Source organism: Arvicanthis niloticus, chromosome 20, assembly GCF_011762505.2.
Source record: "Arvicanthis niloticus isolate mArvNil1 chromosome 20, mArvNil1.pat.X, whole genome shotgun sequence".
Lineage (NCBI taxonomy): Eukaryota > Metazoa > Chordata > Mammalia > Rodentia > Muridae > Arvicanthis > Arvicanthis niloticus.
This window is the reverse complement of record NC_047677.1, coordinates 49,151,805-49,179,641: the sequence shown is the minus strand read 5'-3', so window position 1 is coordinate 49,179,641 and position 27,837 is coordinate 49,151,805. Positions and strand designations below refer to the sequence as shown.

General features: G+C 55.9%; 3 protein-coding genes across 6 annotated transcripts in view; 2 read left to right on the top strand and 1 right to left on the bottom strand.

The window, feature by feature from the left end:
* The first annotated feature begins 115 nt into the window (after positions 1-115).
* C4a (complement C4A (Chido/Rodgers blood group)) lies at positions 116-15,375 on the top strand. The gene is made up of 41 exons (XM_034524291.2): positions 116-271; positions 372-564; positions 983-1,184; positions 1,395-1,465; positions 1,544-1,632; positions 1,891-1,973; positions 2,087-2,183; positions 2,730-2,835; positions 2,927-3,059; positions 3,419-3,534; positions 3,618-3,794; positions 3,941-4,126; positions 4,219-4,404; positions 5,224-5,382; positions 5,805-5,931; positions 6,418-6,492; positions 6,736-6,930; positions 7,019-7,130; positions 7,226-7,296; positions 7,486-7,625; positions 7,749-7,952; positions 8,445-8,496; positions 8,582-8,665; positions 8,791-9,000; positions 9,142-9,217; positions 9,322-9,478; positions 9,573-9,689; positions 9,779-9,950; positions 10,130-10,362; positions 11,115-11,282; positions 11,733-11,792; positions 12,610-12,703; positions 12,792-12,972; positions 13,102-13,192; positions 13,320-13,394; positions 13,950-14,052; positions 14,171-14,260; positions 14,334-14,432; positions 14,570-14,653; positions 14,889-15,021; positions 15,157-15,375. The coding sequence occupies exons 1-41, from the start codon at positions 207-209 to the stop codon at positions 15,296-15,298; spliced, it is 5,208 nt and encodes a 1,735-aa protein (XP_034380182.1). The 5' UTR covers positions 116-206; the 3' UTR covers positions 15,299-15,375.
* Positions 15,376-19,617: 4,242 nt separating this feature from the next.
* Cyp21a2 (cytochrome P450 family 21 subfamily A member 2) lies at positions 19,618-22,804 on the top strand. The gene is made up of 10 exons (XM_034524486.2): positions 19,618-19,899; positions 19,965-20,054; positions 20,383-20,525; positions 20,632-20,727; positions 20,827-20,928; positions 21,018-21,104; positions 21,228-21,431; positions 21,625-21,794; positions 21,866-21,969; positions 22,054-22,804. Exons 1-10 carry the CDS (start codon positions 19,698-19,700, stop codon positions 22,329-22,331), a joined length of 1,476 nt encoding a protein of 491 aa, XP_034380377.1. The 5' UTR covers positions 19,618-19,697; the 3' UTR covers positions 22,332-22,804.
* The window catches only part of Tnxb (tenascin XB), a 59,504-nt gene continuing 54,004 nt past the window's right edge, over positions 22,338-27,837 (bottom strand). For 3 of the 4 annotated variants that reach the window (XM_076916713.1, XM_076916717.1, XM_076916714.1), the window contains 14 exons: positions 27,232-27,513; positions 26,128-26,436; positions 25,500-25,829; positions 25,144-25,266; positions 24,892-25,035; positions 24,597-24,716; positions 24,339-24,482; positions 24,118-24,248; positions 23,878-24,010; positions 23,636-23,787; positions 23,425-23,521; positions 23,172-23,333; positions 22,935-23,098; positions 22,338-22,631 (listed from right to left, as the gene is read on the bottom strand). In XM_076916713.1, the coding sequence (XP_076772828.1) occupies positions 22,530-22,631; positions 22,935-23,098; positions 23,172-23,333; positions 23,425-23,521; positions 23,636-23,787; positions 23,878-24,010; positions 24,118-24,248; positions 24,339-24,482; positions 24,597-24,716; positions 24,892-25,035; positions 25,144-25,266; positions 25,500-25,829; positions 26,128-26,436; positions 27,232-27,513 (2,393 nt within the window). In that variant the 3' untranslated portion in view covers positions 22,338-22,529. The remainder of the gene's footprint in view (positions 22,632-22,934; positions 23,099-23,171; positions 23,334-23,424; positions 23,522-23,635; positions 23,788-23,877; positions 24,011-24,117; positions 24,249-24,338; positions 24,483-24,596; positions 24,717-24,891; positions 25,036-25,143; positions 25,267-25,499; positions 25,830-26,127; positions 26,437-27,231; positions 27,514-27,837) is intronic. The other variant, XM_076916715.1, reaches the window with a different exon arrangement.

Here is a 27,837-nt window from a genome sequence, read left to right as displayed (position 1 = left end):
TTTCTTCAGAGACCCTGATGTTTGGGTAGCCTCCCCAGCTCTGGGCCTAGGGCCAGTTGCATTTCTTGGCCATCACGTGGTTTCCCGGCTCATGGGGCAAGAGGAGGGGCAAGGTCCAGAGTCAAATTCTGCCCCAACCCTAGGTTGACCAGAAGGGAGCAGACGCTCAGACCAGACAGGTCAGGACTCTCCTGGATCCTCCAGCCATGCGGCTCCTCTGGGGGCTGGCCTGGGCGTTCAGCTTCTTTGCCTCATCTCTGCAGAAGCCCAGGTCCTGGGGAAGACACTGGCGTTTGGGTGGGCCAAGGGTGAGGGAGAGCGGGGTGATGGGGTTAGGCTGGGTCTGAAGATGCACCTCATTGCTCTCCTAGGTTGCTCCTGTTCTCCCCTTCTGTGGTTAATTTGGGGACCCCCCTGTCAGTGGGGGTGCAGCTCCTGGATGCCCCTCCAGGACAGGAGATAAAAGGATCAGTGTTCCTCAGAAACCCAACAGGTGGTGACTGCTCCCCAAAGAAGGACTTTAAGCTCAGCTCGGGAAATGACTTGGTGCTTCTCAGCCTTGAGGTACCCAGTGCTCACACCCCTGTGGTCTTGCAGGCCTCTCTGCTGCCCAGTTGTCTGTCTATTTAGTTACAGACAGGAGCTTGCTACGTGACATAGGCTGGCCTTGAACTCATGGCTGGCCTCTTGCCTCAGCTTCCGAAGTGCTAAGATTCCCAAATACACCTGGTTTGCCTGGTGCCTTTTGTTTTATTTTATTGTTCTGTTTTGCTTTTGAGACAGGGTTTCAGGGTGTAATCACTCAGCGACCCTATTATGGGCTCCCAAGTGTTGGGGTGACAGCCGGGCACCATTGTGCTTCTGTTGCTTTTTCAAGCCCCGGGTCCCTCACTGACGCCTCCGGCACAATGGCCTTGCTGTCCCTACCTTGGGCTCTGTATTGGGTTCTTCTTGCTCTGATAGTCTCCTTATCTCTTAACAGGTTCCACTGGAAAACACGAGGACCTGTGGCCTCTTTAACCTGCTCAGAGCCCCCCACATCCAGCTGGTGGCCCAGTCTCCATGGCTAAAGAACATAGCGTCCAAAGCCACAGAGACTCAGGGTGTCAACCTGCTCTTCTCTTCCCGACGAGGCCACATCTTTGTGCAGACCGATCAGCCTGTCTATAACCCTGGGCAGCGGGGTGAGCCTCCAGCCTCAGGGCCTCGGCTCTGCCTCTCCCAGGCTGCTCAGAGCATGTTTGGTGCTCTCTGTGTAAGGCGACTTCACAGACAGGGCCTCCCTGGAGGCTTGCTTAGCTGCTTAGTTCCCATTGTCTCCCCGCAGCTGCCCCGTCCCTTTGCCCATGACCCCGGGACACTCACCTCTCACCCACCCCCCATCTTCCTCTTAGTTCGCTACCGGGTCTTTGCGCTGGATCAAAAGATGCGCCCATCCACTGACCCCCTCACGGTCACAGTGGAGGTGAGTGTCTGACCTCTGACCTTCCCGACCTGTGCACTGATGTGACCTCCTGCCTGACCACACCGACTCCCCTTGCAGAACTCCCATGGCCTCCGTGTGTACAAGCAGGTGGTCACTCATTACACATCTATCATACAACACGACTTCACCATTCCAGACATCTCAGAGTGAGCTCCCCCACCTCAGGGTACCCCTTTATCTGTGCCACCCCAAGTCCTGCTTCCTTTAGCGCCGTCCACCACCTGACAGGCAGAGAGGCACGCTCCAGATGTTCTGACCCTACCCCTCCCAAACCTCTGCTTAGACCATGGCTTTCTTCTGGAGTTACTCAGATCATAGCTGTCTGTGGGTGGGTAGCCTGGACTCACTCGGGCCATGGCTGTCTGTGGGTGGGTAGCTCAACTCCCTTGCTTGTCCATTCTCAGGCCGGGAACCTGGAAGATCTCAGCTAGGTTCTCAGATGGCCTGGAGTCCAATAGAAGCACCCACTTTGAAGTGAAGAAATACGGTAAGTGTTGAAGTACAGGGTGAGACGAGGGTGAGCTGGGCGGCCCTGGGGAGGACGTTAGAGAGGACCCTGTCTCTAGTGCCTGACCCGCCCATCTCCTCACCCTTATTCAGTCCTTCCCAACTTTGAGGTGAAGATTACTCCTTGGAAGCCATATATCCTGACAGTACCCAGCGACCATGATGATATCCAATTAGACATCCAGGCCAGGTACCCGCCCTCGTGTGCCACGTACCCCGCCCCCCCCCCCCGCCCCCAGTGTTTTGCAAAGCCCAGCTTCCTCCCACCCCTGGCTCTCCTCTTCCGCTTTTACTTGAGGTTTCTTTGAGACAGAGTCTCATGCCCACTATACACTCACTGTGTGTGTAGTCACTTCTGGCTTTGAACTCACGGAGAACCATCTGCCTCTGCTCTTGAGTGCTGGGATTGGAGGTGTGCACACGTGTGTCTGTGTGCGCAGGAGCATGTGTGTGTACGTTTGTGGAGGCCAGAGGACAGCCTCAGGTGTCCTCCTTGGAGACACAGCCTCTCATTGCCGTGGCACTCACTGAGTGGGCTAAGCTGGCTGGCCCTCAGAACCCTTCTGTCTCCATGCTCCCACTGCTGGGATTACAAATGGCTACTGCCACACCTCCAGGCATTTCTACAGGACCCTGGGGCATTGAACTCAGGTCTTTGTGGTTACACGGTTAACACTTTAGCGACTGAGTTATCTCCCCGGCCCTCAGCTCTCCTCCCATCTCCCCATGGCAACAGGTATGTCTACGGGAAGCCCGTGCAGGGTGTGGCATACACACGCTTTGCACTCATGGATGAGCATGGGAAGAAGACTTTCCTTCGGGGCCTAGAGACCCAGACCAAGGTAGGGTAGCGGTCAAGGAGGTGACTGATGGGGGGTGACGAGGGGAAGTGACAACTCTGGCCCCACTCACGGCCTTTTTACTTCGTCTTAGTTGGTGGAAGGCCAGACTCACGTTTCCATCTCAAAGGACCAGTTCCAGGCTGCCCTGGATAAAGTCAATATTGGGATCGGAGACCTGGAGGGGCTGCGTCTCTATGCCGCAGCGGCCATCATTGAGTCTCCCGGTGGGTGACTTCCCTCTGCTGGCATCCCAACCCTTGCTCCTGAGGACGCTGAGGAGGAGGCAGTTTAAAAATGCAAATGACACACCAGCCAGCTCCTTGTCCTCGCTGTCCAGTGCAGCTCCTGACCTCTGTCACCTCTCAGGCTCAGGACCAGCACAGACCCAGGAAACGGTCTCACCCCAGCACCTTCCTGTCATTTCCTGTCTCCTTTTATTTAACTGTCCCAAATCACTCTCCTCTTGTTTCACGATCTGATAGATGCACCGTGCACTCCTGTACAGATGAAGCGGTGCACAGACAGGCTCTTGTCTCCTTTTCTCTGGGCTCTGCCCTCCAGCTCTCTGCCCTCTGTCTTGTAGGGGGAGAGATGGAAGAGGCAGAGCTCACATCTTGGCGCTTTGTGTCATCTGCCCTCTCCTTGGATCTCAGCCACACCAAGCAGCATCTCGTGCCCGGGGCCCCCTTCCTGCTGCAGGTTCCTCTTGGAAGGGCAGGGCTGGAGGGGACAGGGTGTGGCCCACAGTCTTGATGACCCCTCTTTCTGACCGTCTCCTCCAGGCCCTGGTCCGAGAAATATCAGGCTCTGAAGCCTCTGCTGTCCCTGTCAAAGTCTCCGCCACATTGGTGTCTGGCTCTGACTCGCAAGTCCTCAACTTTGAACAGAACACCAATGGAATTGGCCAAGTCGGCATCCACATCCACGTCCCGCCAACCATCACAGAACTTCGGCTCTTGGTAGTGCTGCTCTGAGGCCTGGGGATGGGCATGAGGACAGGGAGAGCGCATGAGTTGTTTCCTGAGTGTTTCTGGTGGAGTTTGGAAGAAAGGATGGCGTGTTTGGGTCCTTGGCATAGACCCTGCCCCTCATGCCTTCTCTCCAGGTGTCTGCAGGCTCCCTCTATCCAGCCGAAGCTAGGCTCACTGTGCAAGCCCCACCTTCAAGAGGCGCTGGCTTTCTGTCCATTGAGCCACAAGACCTTCGGTCCCCTCGTGTGGGTGACACCTTCATCCTGAACCTTCGAACCGTGGGCATCCATGGGCCTACCTTCTCTCATTACTACTACATGGTATGTGGGACTTGGGGTATAGGAGTACTGGGTGTAGGACTGGGGGCAGGGTGTATACCAAGCAGGAAGCCACTCACTGCCCCCCCCCTCAGATCATCTCCAGAGGCCAGATCGTGGCTATGAGTCGGGAGCCCAGGAGGACCCTGACCTCCATCTCCGTGTTGGTGGACCATCACCTGGCTCCCTCTTTCTACTTCGTGGCCTACTTCTATCACCAAGGACTCCCTGTGGCCAACTCCCTCCTCATCCACATCCAGCCTGGGGACTGTGAGGGCCAGGTGACTGGGTCTGGGCTGTGTGTGTGTGTGCGTGCATGTGCACTCATGTATGCACGTGCAAGTGTGTGTGCATGTTCATTTGCATGTGTGTTTACACACATACATGAGTGTGCATGTGTGTGATTGCTTAAATACATGTGTGCTTGCACGTGCGCATGTGTGTGTGTATACATGTTCATTTGCATGTGTGCGTCTGTGTGTGCTCAAATGCATGTGTGTTTGCATGTATGTGGGGTGCGTGCATGTCTGCTTACCTGTGCGTGTGCTTGCATGTGTGAATGCGCATGTATGTACATGTTCATTTGCATGTTCATTTGCATGTGTGTATGCATATGTGTGCTCAAATGCATGTGTGCTTGTGTGTGTGTGTTTGTGTGCATGTTCGAGTGTGCATGTGCATCCAGGGGTTCAGAGGGGGACAGGATGATTGGTTTAGCCATTGAGCGTGCATGGGGCTGGAGGTGAGAATTCACTCTTCTTCTTTCATCTTCATGCATGGGAGGTGGGCATGTGTGTATGCATATTTTGCATACTGCATGGGTTCACATGCACATGTGCATATACTTGTAGAGGCATGGGATCATCTCGGTTTCTTTCAGTCAAGCCTAGAGCTCACCAATAAGCCTCGTCTTGCTAACCATCTTGCTCTGGGGAATCCCCCTGTCTCTCCCTTTCCAGGCTAGAATCACAGGCCCTCATGCCCACCTGAATTCTAGGTGTGCAGTCCTCATGCTTGGATGGCACATACTTAGCTACTGACATGTGTCCCCAGGGCACTCTCCATGTGCTGATTGTCCTTTTTTTCCCTGTCTCTGGCAGCTGAAATTGAAGGTGGATGGTGCTAAGGAATATCGTAACAGTGACAGCATAAAGCTCCAGGTTCAGACCGACTCCCAAGCCCTGGTGGCGCTGGGAGCTGTGGACACTGCTCTGTATGCTGTGGGTGGCCGGTCTCACAAACCCCTTGACATGAGCAAGGTTTGTCTAACTTTCTCCATGCATTCCTCTCCTCCTCCCCCTCCTCCCCCTCCTCCCCCTCCTCCTCCCTCCTCCCCTTCCTCCCTCTCTTCCCTCTCCTCTCCTCTCCCTCTTCCCCCTCCTCCCCTCCTCTCCTCCTCTCCCTCTTCCCCCTCCTCTCCCTCCTCCCCCTCCTCTCCTCCTCCCCGTCCTCCCCCTCTTCCCCCTCTTCCCCATCTTCCCCCTCCTCCCCCCTCCCTCTCTTCCTCCCTCCCCCTCCTCCTTCCTTAAGCTCTGGGGCTTAGTTCTCTAGTCTCAGTCCCTATTGGCTCTTCCCAGTCTTCCCTTGGGTTCTAGATGTCCTTGGTCTCCCCACTCCTGTCTCTCATCTTCAAACCTACCCTCAGCTCACATCCCCCGCCTCTCTTGCCTTATCCTGCCAGGTCTTTGAAGTAATAAACAGCTACAACCTTGGCTGTGGACCTGGAGGAGGGGATGATGCCCTTCAGGTGTTCCAGGCTGCTGGCCTGGCCTTTTCTGATGGTGATCGACTCACTCAAACCAGAGAGGGTAAGAGTGAGTGAGAGCAAAGGAAGAAAGGCTGTGTGCGTGTGTCTGTGTGTGTCTCTGTATGTCTGTCTCTATATGTCTGTGGGTGCCTGTGTGTGTGTTTGTATGTGTCTCTGTGTGTGTGTCTGTATGTCTGTGTGTGTTTGTGTGTGTCTGTGTGTATGAGTAAGTGTGTGTGTCTGTGTGTGTATGTCTATATGTCTCTCTGTGTGTGTCTGTATGTCTGAGTGTATGAGCATATGTGTGTGTGTGAGTGTGTGTTTTTGTGTCTGTGTGTATCTGTGTGTGTGTCTCTGTATGTCTCTCTGTGTCTGTCCCTCTCTCTTTCTCTCTCTTTCTCTCTCTTTCTCTCTCTCTCTCTCTCTCTCTCTCTCTCTCTCTCTCTCTCTCTCTCTCTCTCTCTCTCTCTCTCTCTGTGTGTGTGGCAGATACAGTGGCAGAAGACTGAGCTCCCTGTGGCTTGACTGCCCTCTTGCCCTCTACCAGACCTGAGCTGTCCCAAGGAGAAGAACAGCCGGCAAAAGAGAAATGTTAACCTCCAGAAGGCTATCAGCGAGAAGTGTATGTTGTGGGTGCTGATGGAACTCTGGGAGCCGTGTCCGGGGCCAGGGTGGGATCCGCTTCTCTGTCCTCTGCAGCCCCTCAGCCAGTTGTGGTGTCAAGGGCGAGGACGCCAAGGGCTGAGGTAGAGGCTGGTGCCGCCCATTGGCCTGCTGACCGTTCTCCAAGCATGTGTTGGTTCTAGGGGCTGATAGGGCTGAGGTTTCAGTCCTTCCCACTGCCTCACCTTCCCTGGCCCGGCAGTGGGCCAGTATTCTTCTCCAGACGCCAAGCGCTGCTGCCAAGATGGGATGACCAAGTTGCCCATGGCACGCACCTGTGAGCAGCGGGCAGCCCGTGTGCCTCAGCTGGCCTGCCGGGAGCCCTTCTTGTCCTGTTGCAAGTTTGCCGAGGACCTTCGCAAGAAACAGATCAGGAGCCGGGTCGGCCTTGCCCGAGGTGAGTAGCTAGGTGAAGCTGAGGCATGGGTGGTGATGCCTGAGAGGGCAAAACATTCCCTCCTCACTGCCGTGCCCACTGTCCCCAGCCCAGGACGTGCTGCAGGAGGAGGACCTGATAGACGAAGATGACATTCTTGTGCGTAGCTTCTTCCCAGAGAACTGGCTCTGGAAAGTGGAGTCCGTGGACCGCTCCAAAGTGTGAGGGCCTGGCGTGCCCGGTCTTGCCTCTGGGCTGGGTCTAGGGACAGTCTTGTGGATGACAGGGCTTCTCTGCATTTCCCATCCCCTGACAGGTTGACAGAGTGGCTCCCTGACTCTCTGACCACATGGGAGATTCATGGTGTGAGCCTGTCCAAAAGCAAAGGTGACGTGGTGCCCGTCCGGACCTCTTCTTGTTCCCCCTGACACTGCTCCCTGCATGGGGCACAGCCCATGGATTTGGGAAAGTCTTCCCTGATGTGCATGCAGGCAGAGAGCAGAGGGAAGTCATTCCCAGACCCTTCCTCAGTGGCCTGAGGTCCATCTCTGTCCTTGCCCGTCTCCCTGTCCATAGGCCTGTGTGTAGCCAAGCCGGTTCGCGTTCGAGTGTTCCGAAGATTCCACCTGCACCTGCGCCTGCCCGTCTCTGTCCGCCGCTTTGAGCAGCTTGAATTGCGGCCTGTTCTCTACAACTATCTGGATACTGATGTGACTGTGAGTCCTCATGGGAGCCAGAGCATCCAGGGCAGGGGGAGGGAGGGGTGCAGCCAGGAACAGGTCAGACAGTGATCCTGATCCGATTAGAGCTCCCTGGCCATCCCTGTTTTCCTGTCCTAGGTGAGTGTCCATGTGTCCCCAGTGGAGGGGCTGTGCCTGGCTGGCGGTGGAATGCTGCCTCAGCAGGTGTCAGTGCCTGCGGGCTCTGCCAGGCCTGTGGCCTTCTCTGTGGTACCCACAGCTGCTGCCAGCGTGCCCCTGAAGGTGGTGGCCCGGGGGTCTTTTGATATATCAGATGCTGTGTCTAAGATTCTCCAAATTGAGGTGAGTGACTACCTGGAAATCTAGCCCCTCCCCGACCCCCGGGCTCCCAGCCAATAACATTCTGATGGCCAGGCTCTGGCTCAGTGCTCAGTGCATGGATAAACTTACAATCCACTGTTATGACTCAGCTGTGCCCAGGAAATCGTTTACTGAGATTGAGACAGAGGCTAACTGTGTGGCCCAGGCTGGCCTCAAACTCCCTCTGTAGTCTCGGCTGGCCTTGAACATTCAGTAATCCCCCTGCGTTTGCCTTCGGAATTACTGGTGCTGCAGGCACACACTGTCACACCTGGCCGCCTCTGAAACGGGTTACTCTGCTTTATTCTATTTTTGTGGTCACGGGGGGCTAAGTCCAGGGCCTTGTCCGTGGTGGTGAGGTGAGCTGTGTCTGTTTCCGTCTATGACAGACACATGCCAAGACCCAGGGGGTCTACCCAGGAGGGAAGGGTGTAGCCCCGGCTAATCCCCTACTCCATTTTTCAATTGAGACAGAAGGAAGGGGCCATCCACAAAGAAGAGATAGTCTACAACCTCGACCCCCTAAGTGAGTGCCCCCGCCCCAGCCTCCAGTACCCTAGAGGGGTTCCGGGGCTCAGGGGCCTGTCTACCAGCACCTCTCCTCTGTCTAGGAGGCCGCAGTTTGGAAATTCCTGGCAGCTCCGATCCTAACATCATCCCTGACGGAGACTTCAGCAGCTTTGTCAGGGTTACAGGTGGATGTCGGTCCAGACCTTTCCCATGAGCCTCTGCGTTCACCTGAAGCCCATGGAGCCCTGCTCTAGTCTTCTGGTCCTGGGTGCTTAGACCCAGTCTCATCTTCAATGTCTCTGTTCTTTAGCCTCTGAACCCTTGGAGACTTTGGGCTCTGAAGGTGCCTTGTCCCCAGGAGGCGTGGCCTCCCTCCTGAGGCTTCCCCGGGGCTGCGCAGAACAAACCATGATCTATTTGGCCCCTACCCTGACTGCTTCCCACTACCTGGACAGGACGGAGCAGTGGAGCAAACTGCCCCCTGAGACAAGGGACCATGCCGAGGATCTGATCCAGAAAGGTTCTGGGTTCAGGGAAAGCAGGAATCAGAGCCAGGGAGGGTGGGGCGGCGCTGGGAGGGTGGGGCCTTGCTGGGAGTACAGCAGTGGAGGGGGGCACAGACAGCAGGAGAGTAGGAACCTTGGCACCTCTTCTTTCCCAGGCCACATGAGGATCCAGCAGTTTCGGAAGAAAGATGGCTCCTTTGGGGCGTGGTTACACCGGGACAGCAGCACCTGGTGAGGCTGGGGGACTCTGTTCAGGGCAGCCAGAGAGTAAAAAGCCATGGTCTCCAGAGAGACTAGCATTGTCTCCATTCCCCCCACCCCCACCTCCGCTCTAGGCTCACGGCCTTTGTGCTGAAGATTCTGAGTTTGGCCCAGAAACAGGTGTCTGACTCCCCCCAGAAGCTGCAGGAGACGGCTGGCTGGCTACTGTCTCAGCAGCTGGGCGACGGCTCATTCCACGACCCATGTCCAGTCATCCACAGAGGCATGCAGGTGTGAACATGTCAGAGGCACGGTGAGGATGTCAGTAGTTTAAGACTGGACTCCTCACAGCTCTGGCCTGACAGCCTCTCTCTCGCCTCACCAGGGGGGCTTGGTGGGGACCGACGAGACGGTGGCGCTGACCGCCTTTGTGGTCATTGCCCTGCACCACGGGCTGGCCGTCTTCCAGGATGAGAGCGCGCAGCAGCTGAAGGCCAGAGTGGTAAGGAAGCGGCGGTCTGTCCTTCCTGCCCGGCCGTCCTTGCCCTGGGAGCCTGGGCATGCAGGGCTCAGGCCTCTGCTGTCTTCTAGGAAGCCTCCATCACCAAGGCAAACTCGTTCTTGGGGCAGAAGGCAAGTGCTGGGCTCCTGGGTACCCACGCAGCCGCCATCACAGCCTACGCCCTGACGCTGACCGAGGCTTCGGAGGACCTGCGGGATGTTGCCCACAACAACCTGATGGCCATGGCTGAGGAAACGGGGGGTGAGGGCGAGGGCACCCTGGCAGAGCACCCGGGACTTGGGGGCCTTTGTGATTCCTGAGTAGAGACTGAAAAGGCCTGAAGAGAAAAGGTCTCTCATGCGGAGTGGAAGCAGGGGTGGCCGACAGGCGGCGCCAGAGAGCCCGGCGGCTTGTTCAATCTGCATTTTCCTCCCTTCCAGAAAGCCTCTACTGGGGCTTAGCCATTGGCTCTCAGAACAACGTCGTGTCGCCCACCGCAGCCCCCAGCAGGCCATCAGAACCTGTGCCCCAGGCCCCGGCCCTGTGGATCGAAACCACAGCCTACGGCCTGCTCCATCTGCTGCTGCGGGAGGGAAAGGGGGAAATGGCTGACAAGGCTGCTTCCTGGCTCACCCACCAGGGAAGCTTCCACGGGGGATTCCGCAGTACCCAGGTAGGGGCAGCCACAGGGCTCTGTTGAAACCCGCACTAGCCCCACGTTCAGGCGGCCAAAAATGTCGCGGCCCGAGCAAAATGTTGAGGCCCGGGCTGCCCCGCGTTTGGCGGCCACTGTATCCCGGCTCAAGCTGCCACTTCGGTCCGAGGGTCGGGGTTCAGCAAGAGAGAGAGTGAGGACAGACTCGAAGAATGGAGTCCAGACAGAGTGTGATTCAATCCTGTTTATTCTTCAGTCTCTCTTCCTAGTCCAAATCCCAAGTCTTGAGTTCCTAGTTCCTAGTCCCTAGTGCCTCCAAGTTCTTTCTCCAAGGTACTTCTTCCAAGTGCCTGCTACCTAATGCCTAATAACTAACTCCAAGTTGTACTCTCTGAAGTGTCTGATTCTCTCCCTATAGTCTGATTCTCTACCATCTGCTTCTGCCTTTTATATGTCTCACTTCTAAGCCACGCCTCTAAGTCACACCTTTAATCATGCCCTTAGGTCTTGTCTCTAACTCTGATCTCTAGGTCACTCTTAAGTCACACACCTTTAATCTCGTGCACCTTTAATCTCAAGGTATCTAAACCAAGATTATCGGAGTGTGCTCAGCTGTTGTAGGTTATTGTAATCCAAGTCTCATGTCAGGGTATATGGCTCAAGATGGCTGCAAAGCTGATAGCCGCTTTCTGCTAAAAGTCTGCCCCCAACAGGGCTCTGGGTAGGTGGTTCCGAGACCAAGTGCCCGACTCCTGCCCTAACCTCCCTAGGACACAGTGATCTCCCTGGATGCGCTGTCTGCATACTGGATAGCTTCCCACACCGCCGAGGTGAAGACACTCAACGTGACTCTCAGCTCCATGGGCCGCAGTGGGGTCAAGTCCCACGAGCTGCATCTGAACAACCATCAAGTCAAGGGCCTGGAGGAGAAGCTGAAGGTGACCTCCTCCCTCCCTGATGGGGTTGCTGGGAGGAATCTGGACCAGTGCCCAGTCCAGCCCTCTCCTGAGGGTGCCGTGTGGTCAAACCTCTGGGCTCCTTTTCCCTCATCTGTAAAACAGCGTGTCTGTAGAGTACACACCAGGGTCCGGGTCAGTGGTTCTCAACCTTCCTAATGCTGTAACCTTTAATACAGTTCCTCATGTGGTGGTGACCCCCAACCATGAAAGTGTTTCATTGTTACTTGATAACTGTAATTCTGCTACTGTTGTGAGTTGTGATATCTGATATACAACTCCCAAAGGGGTCACACCCACAGGTTGAGGACTGCTGCTCTAGGACTTTGGAGATTGATACTGTAGCCAAGTGCAAGGTTCTGGGACAGAGAGGGCAGGCACCCGGTCTGCTCTCCTGTGCCTTCTGACCCGCTTTCCTCTCCTTCCTGGAAGTTCTCCCTGGGCAACACGATCAACGTGAAGGTAGAAGGAAACAGCAAAGGCACCTTGAAGGTGAGGGGAGTGGGGTGCGAGGGGTGGGGTGGGGCTGTGGGGGTGCAGGGGCGGGAGTGGGCAGTGGGTGAGGGGGGTGGGGAGCTGGTCCTTGACTGGGACTTCGTGGGCGGAGCTTGTGTGTTGGGGAGGAGAAGGCCATCTCCAGCTTGGTTTCCCTTTCCTTTCCTGAGCCTCCGTCTTTGCTCTGGTCTGGTTTTCCTCCATTTCTGGGCATCTGCTGTCTCCTTCAGCTCCACAGCCTGGTTCTCAGCCCAGACTTGTCCCACGTCCTGGGTACCTCAGACATAGGTCCCCATGCCCCGTTTCTTTCTATATGCCTCATTTGACCCAAGGAACGTCTTCCACTCTGAGGCGCACTGCCTCTCGAGAGATGTCTTGGTAGCCTCCCTCCTCTGGCCCCGGTGACTCAATGAGGCGGACAGCCGGGGAAATGCGCCCCTTCCAGCATGAAGTGGGATCAGGAGGATCAGTGGCCCAAAGTTATCTTTGCTGTGTGCCAAGTGTGTGCCCGGGCTATGAGAGAAACCAGGAGCACTGCAGCTTTCTGGCAGGCTGGGCTCTCGGGGGCAGCCCCGCCTCCTCACCGCAGCGGCCCCGCCTCCTCACCGCAGTGGCTCCGCCTCCTCACCGCAGCGGCCCCGCCTCCTCACTGCAGCGGCCCCGCCTCCTTCCTGCACCCTCTTCTTACCCAGTGCTCACTATTCACTGGAGTTGGGAATGGGGGAGAAGTTGGGGCCATAGATCCTTCAGCCCAGGAGACCCCTTCAAGTCTGTGCCAAATGTGTCCTGTGCTCTCGCCCCGTCTCTGAGCCAGATCCTTCGTACCTACAATGTCCTGAACATGAAGAACACGACGTGCCAGGACCTTCAGATAGAAGTGACGGTCACAGGCTATGTGGAATACATAAGTAAGGCCTGGGGTCAGGGAGCCTTGACCGACCCCTGCAGGGCTGACACAGGCCGGGGCGTCTAACTCCTCAACACTGCCATGCACAGGGGAAGCCAACGAAGACTACGAAGACTACTATGACATGCCAGCCGCAGATGACCCCAGCGTCCACTCACAGCCCGTGACTCCCCTGCAGCTGTTTGAGGGTCGCCGGAACCGCCGCAGGAGGGAGGCCCCCAAGGTGGCAGAAGAGCAGGAGTCCAGAGTGCAGTACACCGTGTGCATCTGGTGGGTGCCGTGTGCGTCTGGTGGGTGCCATGTGTGTCTGGGGTAGAAGGGTGGTGGGAAGAGACTGGGCATGGCTCCGAGGTGTGGCACAGTCCGAGAGTCTATACAGCAGGCCCTGCCTCCCTGTAGGCGCAATGGCAAGCTGGGGCTGTCTGGCATGGCTATCGCAGACATCACCCTCCTGAGTGGATTCCATGCCCTGAGGGCCGACCTGGAGAAGGTACAGCCACCCACAGCCACCTCTATATTCTTGAGAGCCCTGCTCCCTCTTTGTAGCAATGCCAAGTGTTGAACCCGGTCTTGCAATGACCAGGGTCCCTGACCTTTGACCACCCCCTTCCCTGTAGCTGACCTCCCTGTCTGACCGATACGTGAGTCACTTTGAGACTGACGGGCCCCATGTCCTGTTGTACTTCGACTCGGTGAGTGGAGAGAAGTTTCACAGGAGGGGACACCATGGCACTGGGTTCTTGAGTCTGTGTGGTAAGGGTCAGACGATGTAGCAGGTGACGAGGGTGAGGCACGAGGAGGTGGCCAGGAGCAGAGGGCCTTAGAGAACTCACAGGTGCTCCCACACACCACTGCGAGGCTGGAGTCTGAGCTCACCTTAGCAGGGTTTATGGGGAGCCACGGGGAGGTGGAGACCACCGTGGACACTGTCAGGGGAACAAGGGCCCGCTCAGGCCCTTGCTCCTGGGAAAGGGGTGCAGAGCCAGGGAGGCAAGATTGATCCAAAGGCTGACCCACATCATGGAGCATCTCGAAGGAATGTGTGCCCTTAGCGAGATTCCACAGAGGTCCTGGGACAAGGTCACCATATTGGCAGTGAAGTCATCAGAGACCTTGGGGACCAGATTTTAGAGTCAGGAAGTGACTAGTGGCAGGAAGATGACAGCATGAAGGGAGCTGGAGATAAGGTCACGGTAAGCAAGCCGAGGCAAGGCTTGGCCCTGAGCAGCCTTCCATCCTGGGGCCAGGTCCCGACCACCCGGGAGTGTGTGGGCTTCGGAGCCTTGCAGGAGGTGGCCGTGGGGCTGGTGCAGCCAGCCAGCGCTGTCCTGTATGACTACTACAATCCCGGTGAGCACTTGGGATGCTTTGGCAAGCAAGACTGTGGAGGTTGGCCCTCTCATTGGGACACCTCAGGCTGGGCAGGCCCGAGCTCCATGACAGCTCATCTCTTGCTGCCCTTCTCTAGATCACAAGTGTTCTGTGTTTTATGCCGCGCCCACCAAGAGCAAGCTCCTGTCCACCTTGTGCTCTGGAGATGTCTGCCAGTGCGCTGAGGGTGAGGAGACCCCGGGTGGGGCTGGAAAAGGGCTGGGAGGAAGAGCTGGGTCTCACCTGACACTCGACTGCAGGGAAGTGTCCTCGACAGCGACGGGCACTGGAGCGAGGTGTGGAGGACAGGGATGGCTACCGGATGAAGTTCGCCTGCTATTATCCCCGAGTGGAGTATGGTCAGTGCCCCTCGGCCTCCATTCTCCTTGGCATCAGCTCCTGGGGGCTGCCTGCTCCTCCCCCACCCCCACTCCCACCCCCACCTGTGTCCTCCCTGCTTTGCTCTGACTGCCTTCCCCTGTCCTGTCCCTCCCAGGCTTCCAGGTTAAGGTTCTCCGAGAAGATGGCAGAGCTGCCTTCCGTCTCTTTGAGACCAAGATCATCCAAGCCCTGCATTTTAGTAGGAAGGACAAGTGGGCGGGCAGGCGGGCTGGGGAGTGTGGGGGCTGAGGTCTGGGTGTGGGGCCTCCTGGAATTGGGAAAACTCAAAGTCCCCTGGCCTTTGGGAACCTGGGCTTGCTCATAAACAGTGAAGAACTTTTGTCAGGAGCGCACTGGGTTAAACAGCAGCATCCACACAGAGTCCTGTCCTGGGTTTCTCCTCTTCTCTGATGTCTCTTGCTTTATTTCCTCAGCAAAGGATGTCAAGGCCTCCATAGGTCAGACCCGCAACTTCCTGGTCCGGGCCTCTTGCCGCCTTCGTTTGGAGCCTAACAAAGAATACTTGATCATGGGGCTGGACGGGGTCACCAATGACCTCAAGGGAGAGTGAGTCACTCAGTCTTCCCTTGCTCTCCTCATACCTGTGGCCTTCCTTTGGGGACAGATCCTAGGCACCTAGCTTTTCCTCTCCAAAGGCAAGTGCCTTGAGTGCCTGTCCTGACCCTGCTGTGTCACCTGCAGCCCCCAGTACTTGCTGGACTCAAATAGCTGGATCGAGGAGATGCCTTCTGAACGCCTATGCAAGAGCACCCTCCAGCGGGTGGCCTGCACCCAGCTCAATGACTTTCTGAAGGAGTACAGCAGCCAGGGGTGCCAGGTGTGAAGACGTAGGCTCAGGGCCTCTCTGGACAAGGGGCTCTGCTTTACAGGGTAAATAAAAGAAAAGCTTTTGACAGCAAAGTGCCCCTGCGTGTCTGTCTGGAGGTGCGGCAACCCACCCTCACCCCCACCCCAGGGTTTGGGCTAAGCCTTGGGCTGTGAAGCTCTGCCTGAATCCTCCCTGAGGTCTTCCTAGGACTCAGGCCATCTTGGGGCCCAGTAGCCAGTGCCCTAGGTGCCTGTTGCTGGGTGTCACAGTCACCGTACCCTTAGGAGCACCTCTCCTCTTTAGCTGTCAAACTCTGCCTTGTGTTGTTGGAGTCCTGGGGTCTGGTGACTTGAACTGTGTCATGTTGCAAGCCTATTGACCTTGTTATCAGTGGCATTAGGCCGTTTTTCTGGAGTTGTGCAACCTTCAGGTCTGATGTTGGTCATCCAGACAGTGATTTTAAACAGGACAAAGGTTGTCTGTGTTTGTTCCTGAATCTTCAAGGGCGAACACACCCCGCAGGGCCAACCCTCCCCCTTCTGTCTGCCTACCTTCCCCCAGCTTGGCGGCACATTTGGTTGTTCATGGGTTTCCTAGTTTTTTTTTTTTTTTTATTTATTTTTTTAAAGATTTATTTATTTTATTTATATGAGTACACTGGAGCTGTCTTCAGACACACCAGAAGAGGGCACTGGATCCCATTACAAATAGTTATGAGCCACCATGTGGTTGCTGGGAATTGAACTCAGGACCTTTGGAAGAGCAGTCAGTGCTCTTAACCACTGAACCATCTTTCCAGCCCTGGGTGACCTAGTTCTACCAAGGAAATTTACTGAGGTCAGATGAATCTGTTATTTGACCATTCCATAGAGAACCATGACCTGTCTTGTTCCCTGTTCTGCCCAGTGATTGGTACCAGAACCAGAACCAGAGCCTCTTATCCCAGAAGCTTATCACTGGGGAACAGAATAGGACCAGGTACTTCCTGTGCCCTGGGGAAGTAAGATGTCAGGGCTTGAACCAGTGAGGCGAGCACCAGAGGAGCGTGAATATTTCACGTGGTTTTCTGCTTTGTTCTGTTAAAGCTGGCTCTCATGTATCCCAGGCTGGCCCCAAACTAGGTGTGGCGCCTCCACATTTGAGCACTTAGATTATATCATACATCACCACACCAAGGATTTTGCAATGCTAGGAACTGATCCCAGGGCTTTGTGCATACCAGGCAAGCACTCTGCCAACCGCACCATATCCCTGAATGTTTTCTGACTTTTTGAGGCAGGTCTTATGTAGCCAACACTGGCCTTGACCTCCTCATCGTCAGCATCTCTGGAATTACAGGTGCATCCCAGCACATGTGGCGTCTAGTCTGTTTGGAAGGTGGAATGGTTGGGCAAAGAGAGCAAGGATGTTTTGAAGGATGTTTGAAGCAGAGAAAGGGAAATGCACAAAGGCTGGGGCCAGGACAGGGCATATCTGGGCCCTATCACTTCTGGAGTTTGTATCTGGAGGCTGTGAGCCATGGTGAGGTAAGCAGAGGCACTTTTGGAGGGACAACCCCAAATGCCAGCTTTCTAGGTCACCCCATCAAATGAAGCCCCTCATGTGGAGACTTGGGGGAAGTTCTGGTCTTCCTGGTGTTTCAGAACATCAGGTCTTCTGCTTTCAAGGTCCCAAGACATATCTGTATCCCCCAAGCCAGTCATCAGAGCAGGGATTCAGTTGTAGCCTGGGTCTGGATGGATCTCCCATAAAGAGGATGATGCTGTTACTGCCCAACCCTAGAAATCCCTCCTTTCTACCTCCTGGGAAAAGGCTGGGCCTGAGCCTCTGCCACAAGGGTCTGTCAGCTGTCAGCTAACCCACAGCTGGAGTCTCACCTTGGGCCTCCTGCTGTACTGCTGTGCTTCACAGGAGTCTTGGAGTAGACAGGGACCTCTCTGATCCTAGGGTCTGTCTATAAATCTGGGGACAGGCAGTTAGGGGACTCCTCATCCATCTCCTTAAACTCTGTCACCCTATTTAGAATAGTCTCTCCCCAGATACTCTACAACAGCCCCCTTATCAAGTGCCCCTGATCTGGTCCTGGGGAAACCCCATCTCTAACAGTTGTAACTTCTGAACCAGCTGTGTCTGCCTCACTCCCTCCTGGGGAGGCCCAGGTTGGTAGACTGTCTTTATCAGATGGGAGCCATCTTCTCCCTGAGCTGGTAACCTGTGGGCCCAGACCCTCAAGGCTGCCTTGTTCTATCCAAAACCCAGGAGACTCGGTGGTAGAGAGAGGCAGAGCACATGGCAAGCCTTTTTCTCTTTCCCATTCCTGACCTCTGGCCTGCAGGCAAGGTCCCCTCTTCTCCTTTCCCAGTATCAAGATTCTCTGAGATTCCTTCACATCTGTGGTAATTTTGGGTTTTTAGCCTTTTTTGTTTTTTAAAGTCAGCTCCAGTTGGTCATTCTGCACCTGGGTGCCTGCTGAAGCCTGCATCTGCATCTTTGCAGCTCTGCACATGTGCAAGCCATTCTCAGGCATCCTCATTTAAAAATCGGGAGCAATGGTGTATGGTGTGGCTGTGGGTAATGGTAGCCATGGTGGGAGCAGGGCAAAACAGGCAGAATCTGGTACACATTGTTTGTCCCAAAACAGGGCTCCTTGTCTTCTGAACACTTTTTGTGTGGTACTGGGGTAGAACCCAGGGCCTCTCAGTGTGAGGCAAACACCAACACTGAGCCTTGTTTTTTCTGAGATGGTGTCTTGCTGTGTACCCCAAGCTGACTGCAGACTCAATCCTCCTGCCTTCTAAGTGGTGAGACCACAGGCAAGCACCACCACACCTAACTCTGCATGCTTATGATACCGAAAGATGCTGTATAAGTAATGGTGCCAGGCCAGGCATTGTGGTATATGTTGTAATCTGAGCATTTGGAGACGGAAACAGGGGGATCATGTTGAGGTCATCGTTGGCTACATCAAGACCAGTCAGGGCTACATAGTGAGACCTATATGGGGGGGGGGGGAGAGAAGAAGAGGAAGAGGAAGAGGAGGAAGAGTAGAAAGAGAAAGAGGAGGAGGTGGAGGAGGAAAAGAATAGAAAGAAGGAGGAGGAGGAGGAGAGGAAGAGGAAGAGGAAGAAGAAGAGGAAGAAGAAAGTCTGGTTGTGGTGGAACATAGTTTTTTTGCTTACTTTTACACATATACACAACATAAAATAAGTAAATGTAAAACTAAGCAACCAAAGAAACTCCCTTGTGTTTTGCCTGTATGCATGTATGTGTACCATGTGCATATGCAATTCCCCTCTGCGGCCAGAAGAGGGCACTGGAACTTCAGAACTAGAGTTACAGAAGGTAGTGAGCTGATGTATGTGTACCATGCCCATATGCAGTTCCCCTCTGCGGCCAGAAGAGGGCACTGGAACTTCAGAACTAGAGTTACAGAAGGTAGTAAGCTGCCACATAGACACTGGGAATGGAACCCAGGTCCTCAGCAAGAGCAGCCAGGGCTCTTAACCACTGAGCTGCCTCTCCAGCTGTGTGGCACATGTTTACCATTCCAGAAATGGTGAAGCAGAGGCAGGAGGATCCCTGGGGCTCAGTGGCCAGCTTGCCTGGCTGGATCATGGAGGTTCAGGGAAATGAAAGCCCAGGGGTCTTTTCCCTTGGATAGACCACTTGAGGTTGATCTTTGGTTTCCACACACATGCACAATATGTACACACAAGTAACACCCTCTGCTGCACCCCACCCCATCCAAGCCTCAAACCAAAGGGAATAACAAAGAACTGCACAAGGAGCCGGGTGACTCACTGCTGCCTTCCCAGCTATTTGAGGGGCTGAAGCAAGATGCGAAGTTTCCACCTGTTTGAGCTACACAGTGAGTTCAAGGTACCCTGGGTAACTTAGTGAGGCTTCTGTATCAAAACTAACAAAAGAGGGCATAGGACTGTGAATGCAGCTAGCAGTGGAGGGCTGGCCTAGCATCACCAAAATAAAGTAACAGTAGTGGTAATATCAGTAAAATACTTGTTGAGACTATAGGTAAACCCAAAAGGCGTATTGGGCAGAGACCACCATTCATTTCTTCTCTCTAGAACAAATCCATTCCACTCAGCTGGTCCAAGGTGAGGTAGGGGCTGGCTCGGGCGGACCTCTCCCCCCACATGGCTGATATGGAGTTAGGAAACTGATCGCAATACGGAAAGGTCAGGGTTTTGCATCCCTTCCTTTCTTCTTGATGGATGGTCTCATCTTTGATCCAAAGACTCTCCAAGGCCGATGGGACTGTGCCAGTTTGAAAACACACTGCTCTGTGTGAGAGACAGGAAGGATCTGAAGGGAAGGGTCAGAGCTACAGCAGAAGAGAGGGCTGGAGCTGGGGGCTATAAAAGGTCATACCAGTGCCTTGCACAAGTGTTGGGCCATGCTGCTACCTGCGCTGGTATTGCTGCTGCTGCTGCTAGCTGGCACCCGCTGGCTGTGGGGCCAGTGGAAGCTCTGGAACCTTCGTCTCCCGCCTCTGGCCCCGGGGTTTCTGCACTTTCTACAACCTAACCTTCCTATCTACCTGCTTGACCTCACTCAGAAACTCGGGCCCATCTACAGAATCCGCTTGGGGCTGCAAGGTAAGCCAGTCTCCTGTCTTCCTGTGACCCCTTCTTCCCTGCTTGACACTGCCATTTCCCCTCAGATGTGGTGGTGCTGAACTCTAACAGAACCATTGAGGAGGCCTTGATCCAAAAGTGGGTGGACTTTGCCGGCCGACCCCCGATACTACATGGTAAGGGTTGTTTTCCACAGTTTTCCTCCTCCTTCTCCTCCTCCTCCTCCTCCTCCTCCTCCTCCTCCTCCTCCTCCTCCTCCTCCTCCTCCTCCTCCTCTTCTCCTCTTCCTCCTTCTCCTCTTCTTCTTCAAGTTTGGGTCCTCCTTTATAGCCCTTGCCAAGCCAAAAATCACTATGTAGACCAGGCTGGTCTCAAACTCACAGAGATCCCCCTGGTGTGGCCACTACCTTGAGCTAAGGGTACTTCTTGGACTTTGGGAAGCAGGTAAGGCCTTTGGTTTCATTGGTTGGTTGTGAACATGTCTTCCCACCATCCCTCCTGCAGGAAAGATGGACTTGGACCTGTCTCTGGGGGATTACTCTCTAATGTGGAAGGCCCACAAGAAACTCTCTCGCTCAGCCCTGATGCTGGGCATGCGAGACTCCATGGAGCCCCTGATAGAACAGCTGACCCAGGAATTCTGCGAGGTGAGGCTGGGCTCTTGTGGCCCGACCCTTTTGGGGTCAGCTTCCCTCTTGCCCAGTACCCCTCTGTCCACACAGCCTCTGCAGCCTGTCTGTCTCTCCTCCACAGCGCATGAGAGCCCAGGCTGGTGCCCCCGTGACCATCTATAAGGAATTCTCTTTACTCACTTGCAGTGTCATCTGCTGCCTTACTTTCGGAGACAAGGTTCATGCTACCTTCCTGTCCCTTGGACCCATTCCTCAGCCCCTCCTGGCCCTCTGCGGGTCTTGAACTCAAAGCATCCCCCCCCTCCTGTTCCTTCAGGACAGCACTTTGGTACATACCATTCATAACTGCGTCCAGGACTTGTTGCAAGCCTGGAACCACTGGTCCATCCAAATCTTGGATATATTTCCCCTTCTCAGGGTGAGGAATTGCCACCCAGATTCTGCTGGGTTGCAGGGGAGGGGGACCACCGGTCTCCACGCTACAGCTGACTCCCCTTCCTGTCCCAGTTCCTTCCCAACCCAGGCCTCTGGAAGCTGAAGCAGTTCCAAGAGAGTAGGGACCATATTGTAAAGCAGCAGCTGAAACACCACAAGGTGAGCCTTGCAGGAGGACCGGCTCCTCTGGACTCATCCAGTGATGTGCCTGACGCCCCCCACCCCACTGCTCGGCAGGCTTCCCTCCTCAGGCTAGACTCTCAGCTTCCCCTGCCTCTGCAGGACAGCCTGGTAGCAGGTAGCCATTGGAAAGACATGATTGACTACATGCTCCAGGGAGTGGAGAAGCAAAGAGATGGCAAAGACACAGAGCAACTCCACGAGGGGCACGTGCACATGTCGGTGGTGGACCTCTTCGTTGGTGGCACCGAGACCACGGCTACCACGCTCTCCTGGGCTGTGGCTTTTCTGCTTCACCACCCTGAGGTGCACTGTGGGAAGACAGCTCCTGACACCTTGGTCCAGTTTCACTGTTCTTGACTGCTTGGCCTGGGCTATGCTCACAGAGGGGGCTCTAGGCTCAGCTGGATGGCTGGAGGGAGGGGCCGCAGGCTAGGCAGCTGTGAGCCACCTGGGCAAAGTCTGGTCCCTAGAGTCCAGCCTTGCCCTTTCTTCTCAGATTCAGAAGCGGCTGCAGGAAGAACTGGACCTCAATCTGGGACCCAGCCCCCAGCTCCTGTACAGGAACCGAGTGCAGCTGCCTCTGCTCATGGCCACCATTGCTGAGGTGCTGCGTTTGCGGCCTGCGGTTCCCTTGGCCTTGCCCCACCGTGCAACTAAGACTAGCAGGTGATTCCCCAGAGGTAAGGGTTGAGGGAGGAAGGGCTCGCTGGGCGCTCCTGACTCCACCCTTCCCTCAGCATCTCTGGCTATGACATCCCCAAGGATATGATTGTCATCCCCAACATTCAAGGCGCCAACCTGGATGAGTCGGTTTGGGAACTGCCCAGCAAGTTCTGGCCTGGTATGAGGCAGGTAGGGGAGGGAGTGGAAGAGGCCCAGCCTCTGCTGGGACAGACTTCTCTAGCTATCTGACTATTGCCCACAGATCGCTTCCTGGAACCTGGCAAGAATCCCAGAACACCTTCCTTTGGCTGTGGGGCACGCGTGTGCCTGGGAGAGCCCCTGGCAAGGCTGGAGCTCTTTGTGGTGCTGGCTCGCCTGCTCCAGGCCTTCACGCTGCTGCCGCCATCAGATGGCACCCTGCCCTCCCTGCAGCCCCAGCCTTATGCTGGCGTCAATCTCTTAATTCCTCCCTTCCAGGTGCGGCTGCAGCCCAGGAACCTGGTGCCCCAAGACCAGGGTGAGAAATCCTTGACAGGCTAGAAAGAGCCTTGTGCCTCAGTTTCTCTTTTATTGCTCTATTTCCCTCCCCTCCCCCCTGTAAACATGATGCTGTGACATTGTGGCAGAGAAGGCTTCCTCGGCGAGCTAGGCACAGTACAGACACACTGGCTCTTCTCTGGTCACAACCCCTCAGTGCTCGGCAGTCATACCAGGGTGTGAGTGAGGTGGACAGCAGGCTCAGGTGCCCCTGGTAGGGGCCCGGAAGTTTCTGGGCCTCAGCTTCATTTCCGTGAAGGGCACCGAGAACTCAAAGCCTTTCCAGTGGTACCAGCTCACTCCCTGCGGAAAGGGTTGTCAAGGGAGGAGAGTCAAGACAGTGCCACGTTAATGCTGCCTCATCCATCCCAACCCTGCTCCTGTAGGTGACTCCCAGGGTCCAGCCATCTCCCCGTGATCCCTCAGCTGGTGCCTTCTACCGACTAATAAACCACCTCTTCAAGATTCCTTAACAAGGTTGGCAGAACCGACTCATTTTACAGACGAGCCTCTGAGGCATAAGAAGTTCAGCCCTTCATGAGAGAGTACTCCAGCCCAGGTCACCCAGATCCCAACCTGGAGCCCTGTGGCCTCCGCAGTCCCCACCTGGTGATCCACTATGCTCCCATAGAGCCCGTTGAGGTTGGCGTAGTGACAGTTCTTGTACCACCAAGCCCCACGATAGGAGACAGCGCAGGAGATGAGCAAATTGTTGGGGTCTCGATCACGGGCAGAAAAGACACTGCCGCTATGGTAGCTCATAGAGTCACCTGGCAGGGCGTGGGAAGGTGTGGTGAGGCTCACCCTCATGCCCGCCCCCACCCCGTTAGGGCCCACACTTACCTGCAGTCCCATGGTAGCCCTCCAGGTGTAGGCGATAGTTCTCCTTTGCTGAGTCTACCCGGAAGAAGTCATACTGGGCGAACACGGCTTCCTTTCCGGCCCGCAGGTCCACACGCATAGAGTAGTCTCCAGCCTGTGTCAGGCTGTGCAGGGCCTCATTGCCTGGAGTGGAGCATGCTTCATCAGGGTACTGGGGTCCACTGGACTGCCATGCCATCCCTTCCCTGGCTCCCCAGCCCTATGAGGCACGGACCCAGCCAGAATTCCCTGGAGATGTTCCCGAAACCATGGGCATACTCCTCCCAGTCTCTCCAGAAGTCCGTCTGTCCATCCATGCGGCGCTGGAACACCTGGAAAGCAGACAGGGCCAGCGTCAGCCTCTGGCTCCTGGGCACCGCCCGCTGTGTTACAGAAACACAACTCCTGTGTTGTACATAGGGATCTGGGCTCTGAATGGAACCCACCAGCCAACCGCCTCCCTCAGTATCCATGTCACAAAACACATCCAAAGGCCGTTCGCGGTTGCCGTTGAGGAAGATGGTGGTGGTCTTTGAGGTGCTGGCCCCATTTTTCAGCTCCTCCCCGCAGTCCCGGGGGAAGGGGATCCGCAGTTTGCCTGTGGAGAGGAGGTGGAGAGTCTGTCTGTTCTCTTCCCCAAATCTCAGACCCCAGCTGCCCCCTGAAGCTCACATCCCAGAGCCAGTACCAGTTGTAAAGGAAGTGGACACAGGCGGTGTGAGGCTCTCGCCCCAAATAGCCCGAAGCTGGGCGCTGTAGAAGGTGGAGGGGAAGAGGCGGAGAAGCCTGTGGGAGGTGGTTCCTGCTGGAAGCAGGATTTCCTGGGGACAGACGAGGGACAGGTCAGTAGAGGGTGAGATGGAGACTCTGGGAGAGCCAGAAGTGGCACCTCCAACGCGGAAAGCCCATGGCCAGTGAAGCAGGGTACCTGAATCTGTCCTCCAGGGGTGTCAAAGCTGAGCAGGTAGCCTGTGGGTGGAACTTCAGGCGCAGTCCAAGTGAGCAGGGCTGTGCGAGGCGTCACTTCCTTGGCTTCTAAGTCCTGGGGGGGCTTTAACCCTGGAAGGGGAAAGGATGGAGAGAGACAGAAATGAAGTCCGTATCCGTTCCCTTCAATCTCCTGTGACCCAAACGCACCCCTGGCTATACCTGTGGTGAAGGTGATGCTCGCTGGGGAGGTGAAGTTAGGACCCCGGAGACCACGCACGGTGGCGGTGTAATTAGTGTCAAGTGCCAGGTCCGTCAGGGGGTAGTCCACAGCGCTGCCAGGTGCGGAGGCCTGAAGGGGCGGGGCTGGGAGTGGGAGTGGGAGGGGCATCAGCTCCTACCCATCCATTCTGTACCCGGTTCCCCTCTCCCAGCCTCAAACGAGTCCTCTTTAGAGGAGGCTCGATCGATCGTGCTCACCCCCAGGGGATGCGACCTGGACATTGTATTTGTCCACCGGGTTGTGGGGGGGTTTCCAGTGTAGAAGAGCAGATCTGTCAGTCAAGTTCAATGCCCGTAGCTGGGTGGGACCATCAGGCACTGGGCAAGAACAGGGAGCTCAGAGGCTTTCCTAGCCTCGACTCTCCCAACCCCGCTGGCCCCTCCCTCATTGGAGGTTGGAGCCCCGGGGTCTCCTTTGCCCCTGTTACATCCTTACCCCGTTCTTGTTTTCTCTTTCTCTACCTCTCCTGGTGCTGGAGGCAGTCTTTCTTACCTGTGGTGAGGAAGCCTGTGAGAGGCTCACTCTCCTCAAAGCCACGGACGGAGACCACAGTCACCTCGTAGCGAGTGTCTGGAATCAGCCCCTGGAGGATCTGGGTCTGGGAGTGGCCATCCACCTGCACACTTTGTGGTTCTCCTGCAAACATGGATGAAGTCTGAGAACAGCTAGAGAGCGGGCAGTGTGCTGGGGTGGCGGTAGGCAAGAGAGGAACGCTAAGGAGGTGTGGGGGAACGGGATCTTCACCTCCATCTGCTAGCTGGTAGGAGATTTTGAAGCTGTCCACCCTGGATGGTGGTGGCACCCAGTTCACTCTGGCTGATGTTTCCCCGATGTCACTGAATTGCAGGTCCCGAGGGCTCTCCAGAACTGAGGTCATAAGGGATGGGTGCCGTGGGTAAGGCACGGATAGGCAGGCTCCTGGCTTATCTCTTTGGGTGCTCTGGCTTAGAGAGGCCTGTTACCCCTCTATGGTAGGTTCCCCAGGACAGATGCCACTCTTTAGGTGTCTTCAGCCCCTCCCTCCTACCACACACCTTACATGCTGCGTCCCACCCCGCAAAGCACAAAGCCCCCTCTTTAGTGCCCCTGTGGGTCCTCACCTGGGCTCAGAGTGCGGGCAGTACCCTGAATGCTGTCTGCCTTGTGCGGCCCACGCAGCCCATACAGAGTCAGGCTGTACAGGGTCCCGGGACGCAGGTCTCGAAGCACGGCGGAGCGCCGTGCCCCTGGCACCATAAGCTCTCTCTGGAGCAGAGGGCGAGGATGCGGCTCCAGGGTACTTGGTAAGGGGACCCCAAAGCGCAGTAGGAAAGAGTCAAAGGCACCAAGGGGGGCCTCCCAGTTTAGCCGCAGAGAACTGGTGGTCACATCTGACACGGAGAGCTGAGACAGGCGGGGCCCGGGGTCCCCTGGACCAGCAGGAACTGGATCTGTGGGAATTGGTAGGAGAAAAGGGCTTGGAGACAGATGCACACCAGTTCTAAGGCTTAGAGGGTGTCCCTTTGTTATCTTATCCCGATCCTGTTGGTCAGTAAAGATGGGCTAGTGAGAAGCAGGGCCACAGGGGATCCGTGTGGCCTGACATGGGGGCAGAGGCAGGGGCTGTGGAGGGCAAATGGCCTCAATTCTTTCTGGGTGCCTCCTCGTGCCTTCCCTGTGGCAGTCACTTCTGGATGCCACCTTCTACCCTTCCTACCCCAGACTAGGATGGTACAGGCCTGACCCTACCTGTGGTGCCCTCTGCAGAGACAGGTCCGTGGCGTGTTCCTTCACTGAGACCATAGAGGAAGAACTTATAGGAAGTGTTGGGTTCCAGGCCTGAGATGAGGACTTTGTCCTGGTCTCCATCAACAAGCAGGGCCTGGGGTTGGCCCTCTGTGTCCTGGTACTGGACCACAAAGGAGTCAAAGGGGCCACGGGCCACACCCCAGGAGAGGCGCAGGGAATCTGGGGTTGCCTCCGTCACTGCGAGTGTCCCCAGGCGGGGAGCCTCAGGGGCCTCAGTGGGGTTTGGGGCTGATGTGTCCACTTCTGAGGCTGCATGGGAGAAACCAGAGCAGAACCTTCGTGGGGGTGCCATGGGGCCCTGCCTTTCCATCTTGCCCTTCAAAGGAAGGATGACAAGGCTGGCTTGGGACTGGTGACACCTCACAGTCCTGGCAGAGCAGCCCGTGAGAGGAAAGGGCGGGGGAAGGAGATCATATAGAACCTTCCAGTTCTTGAACTCATTTTAGCAGTGTGCCCCAGGAGGCCTTTCTGAGAGCAGTCCCAGGGTCTCCTGCCTGGGAAGTTGTTGGTCTTTCCTCCTCCCCTCGCTATATCTGGACCAGGGACTCACTTCCCCTCCCCCAGCCCTTGGCACATCAAGCCCCTCTCAGCAGTGGCCCCACCCTTAGAACTCTTTGAGGGCAGCTGAAGGTGGCACCGGCTGGTGTACGTGCCTGGCAAGACACACTAGCCACGTGCCCTTCTTAAGTGGGTGTCAGTGGGCTCTGCCCATTGGATTTCTCATAGGCTTATTAGGTTTTCCATTTGAGAAAACATCTCTGGTTCCCCAGGACTGGAGGTGTGTGCTAATGGGGCAAGCCTACTCTCTGAGGAGATAAAGCTGACAAGCAGTGGGAAGCAGCCCTTGAGGGGGATGGCTGGGCTTGAGAGAGAGAGAGAGGGTACACGTGGGGAATCCTCAAGGCCTTTCCTTCCTGCTTGGCCTGGCTCCTCCCTCTCTTTCAAAAGACTGATCAACACCTCGGGTGGGGTGGGCACAAACTCTCCCTTCTCTAGCTCTGAATAGGCCTCTGCCCCTCCCTCCTGTCCTCATGACAACCTCACCTGTCACTCCCAAGGCAGAGATGGGACCCAGGCGCCTTCCTCCAGTCAGCCCATAGAGCAGGAACTTGTACCTCCTGCCTGGCTGCAGACCCTCTATGGTGGCCTCATGCTGGTCTGCGGCCACTAGCACTGTCTGGAGCTGCCCGTCTCTGTCTTTGTACTGGACCAGGAAGGAGTCAAAGGGACCCTGGGCCACGGTCCACGAGAGGTGCACGGAGTCAGAGGTCTCCCCTGTCACTGACAGTTCACCAAGGCGGGGCTGTGGTGTCTTCTCCAGGGGAGCTGAGAGGAGGGTAGAAAGATTCAGGTAAGAGTCTTCAGGGGAATGCAAAGGTCCATGTGTGGCCTCAGGGACAGACACACACCCGAGGACACAGCCAGGCCTTCTGGTCCTGCTGTGGGAGGTGAGGGCGGTATGGTAGGTGACAGACAGTGCTCAGGCAAGCCAGTGTAATGAGGGTTTGGTAGGGCAGGGGTATGGTATCTGAGGGCTGCAGGCCCTCATGGACCTGGGAGTGGAGTAAGGGTCATGGACCAACCCCACCCTTCCTTGGGGCTGAATCATGGACACAAAACCACCAGATTTTTCCATGGTCTTTCTGCAGC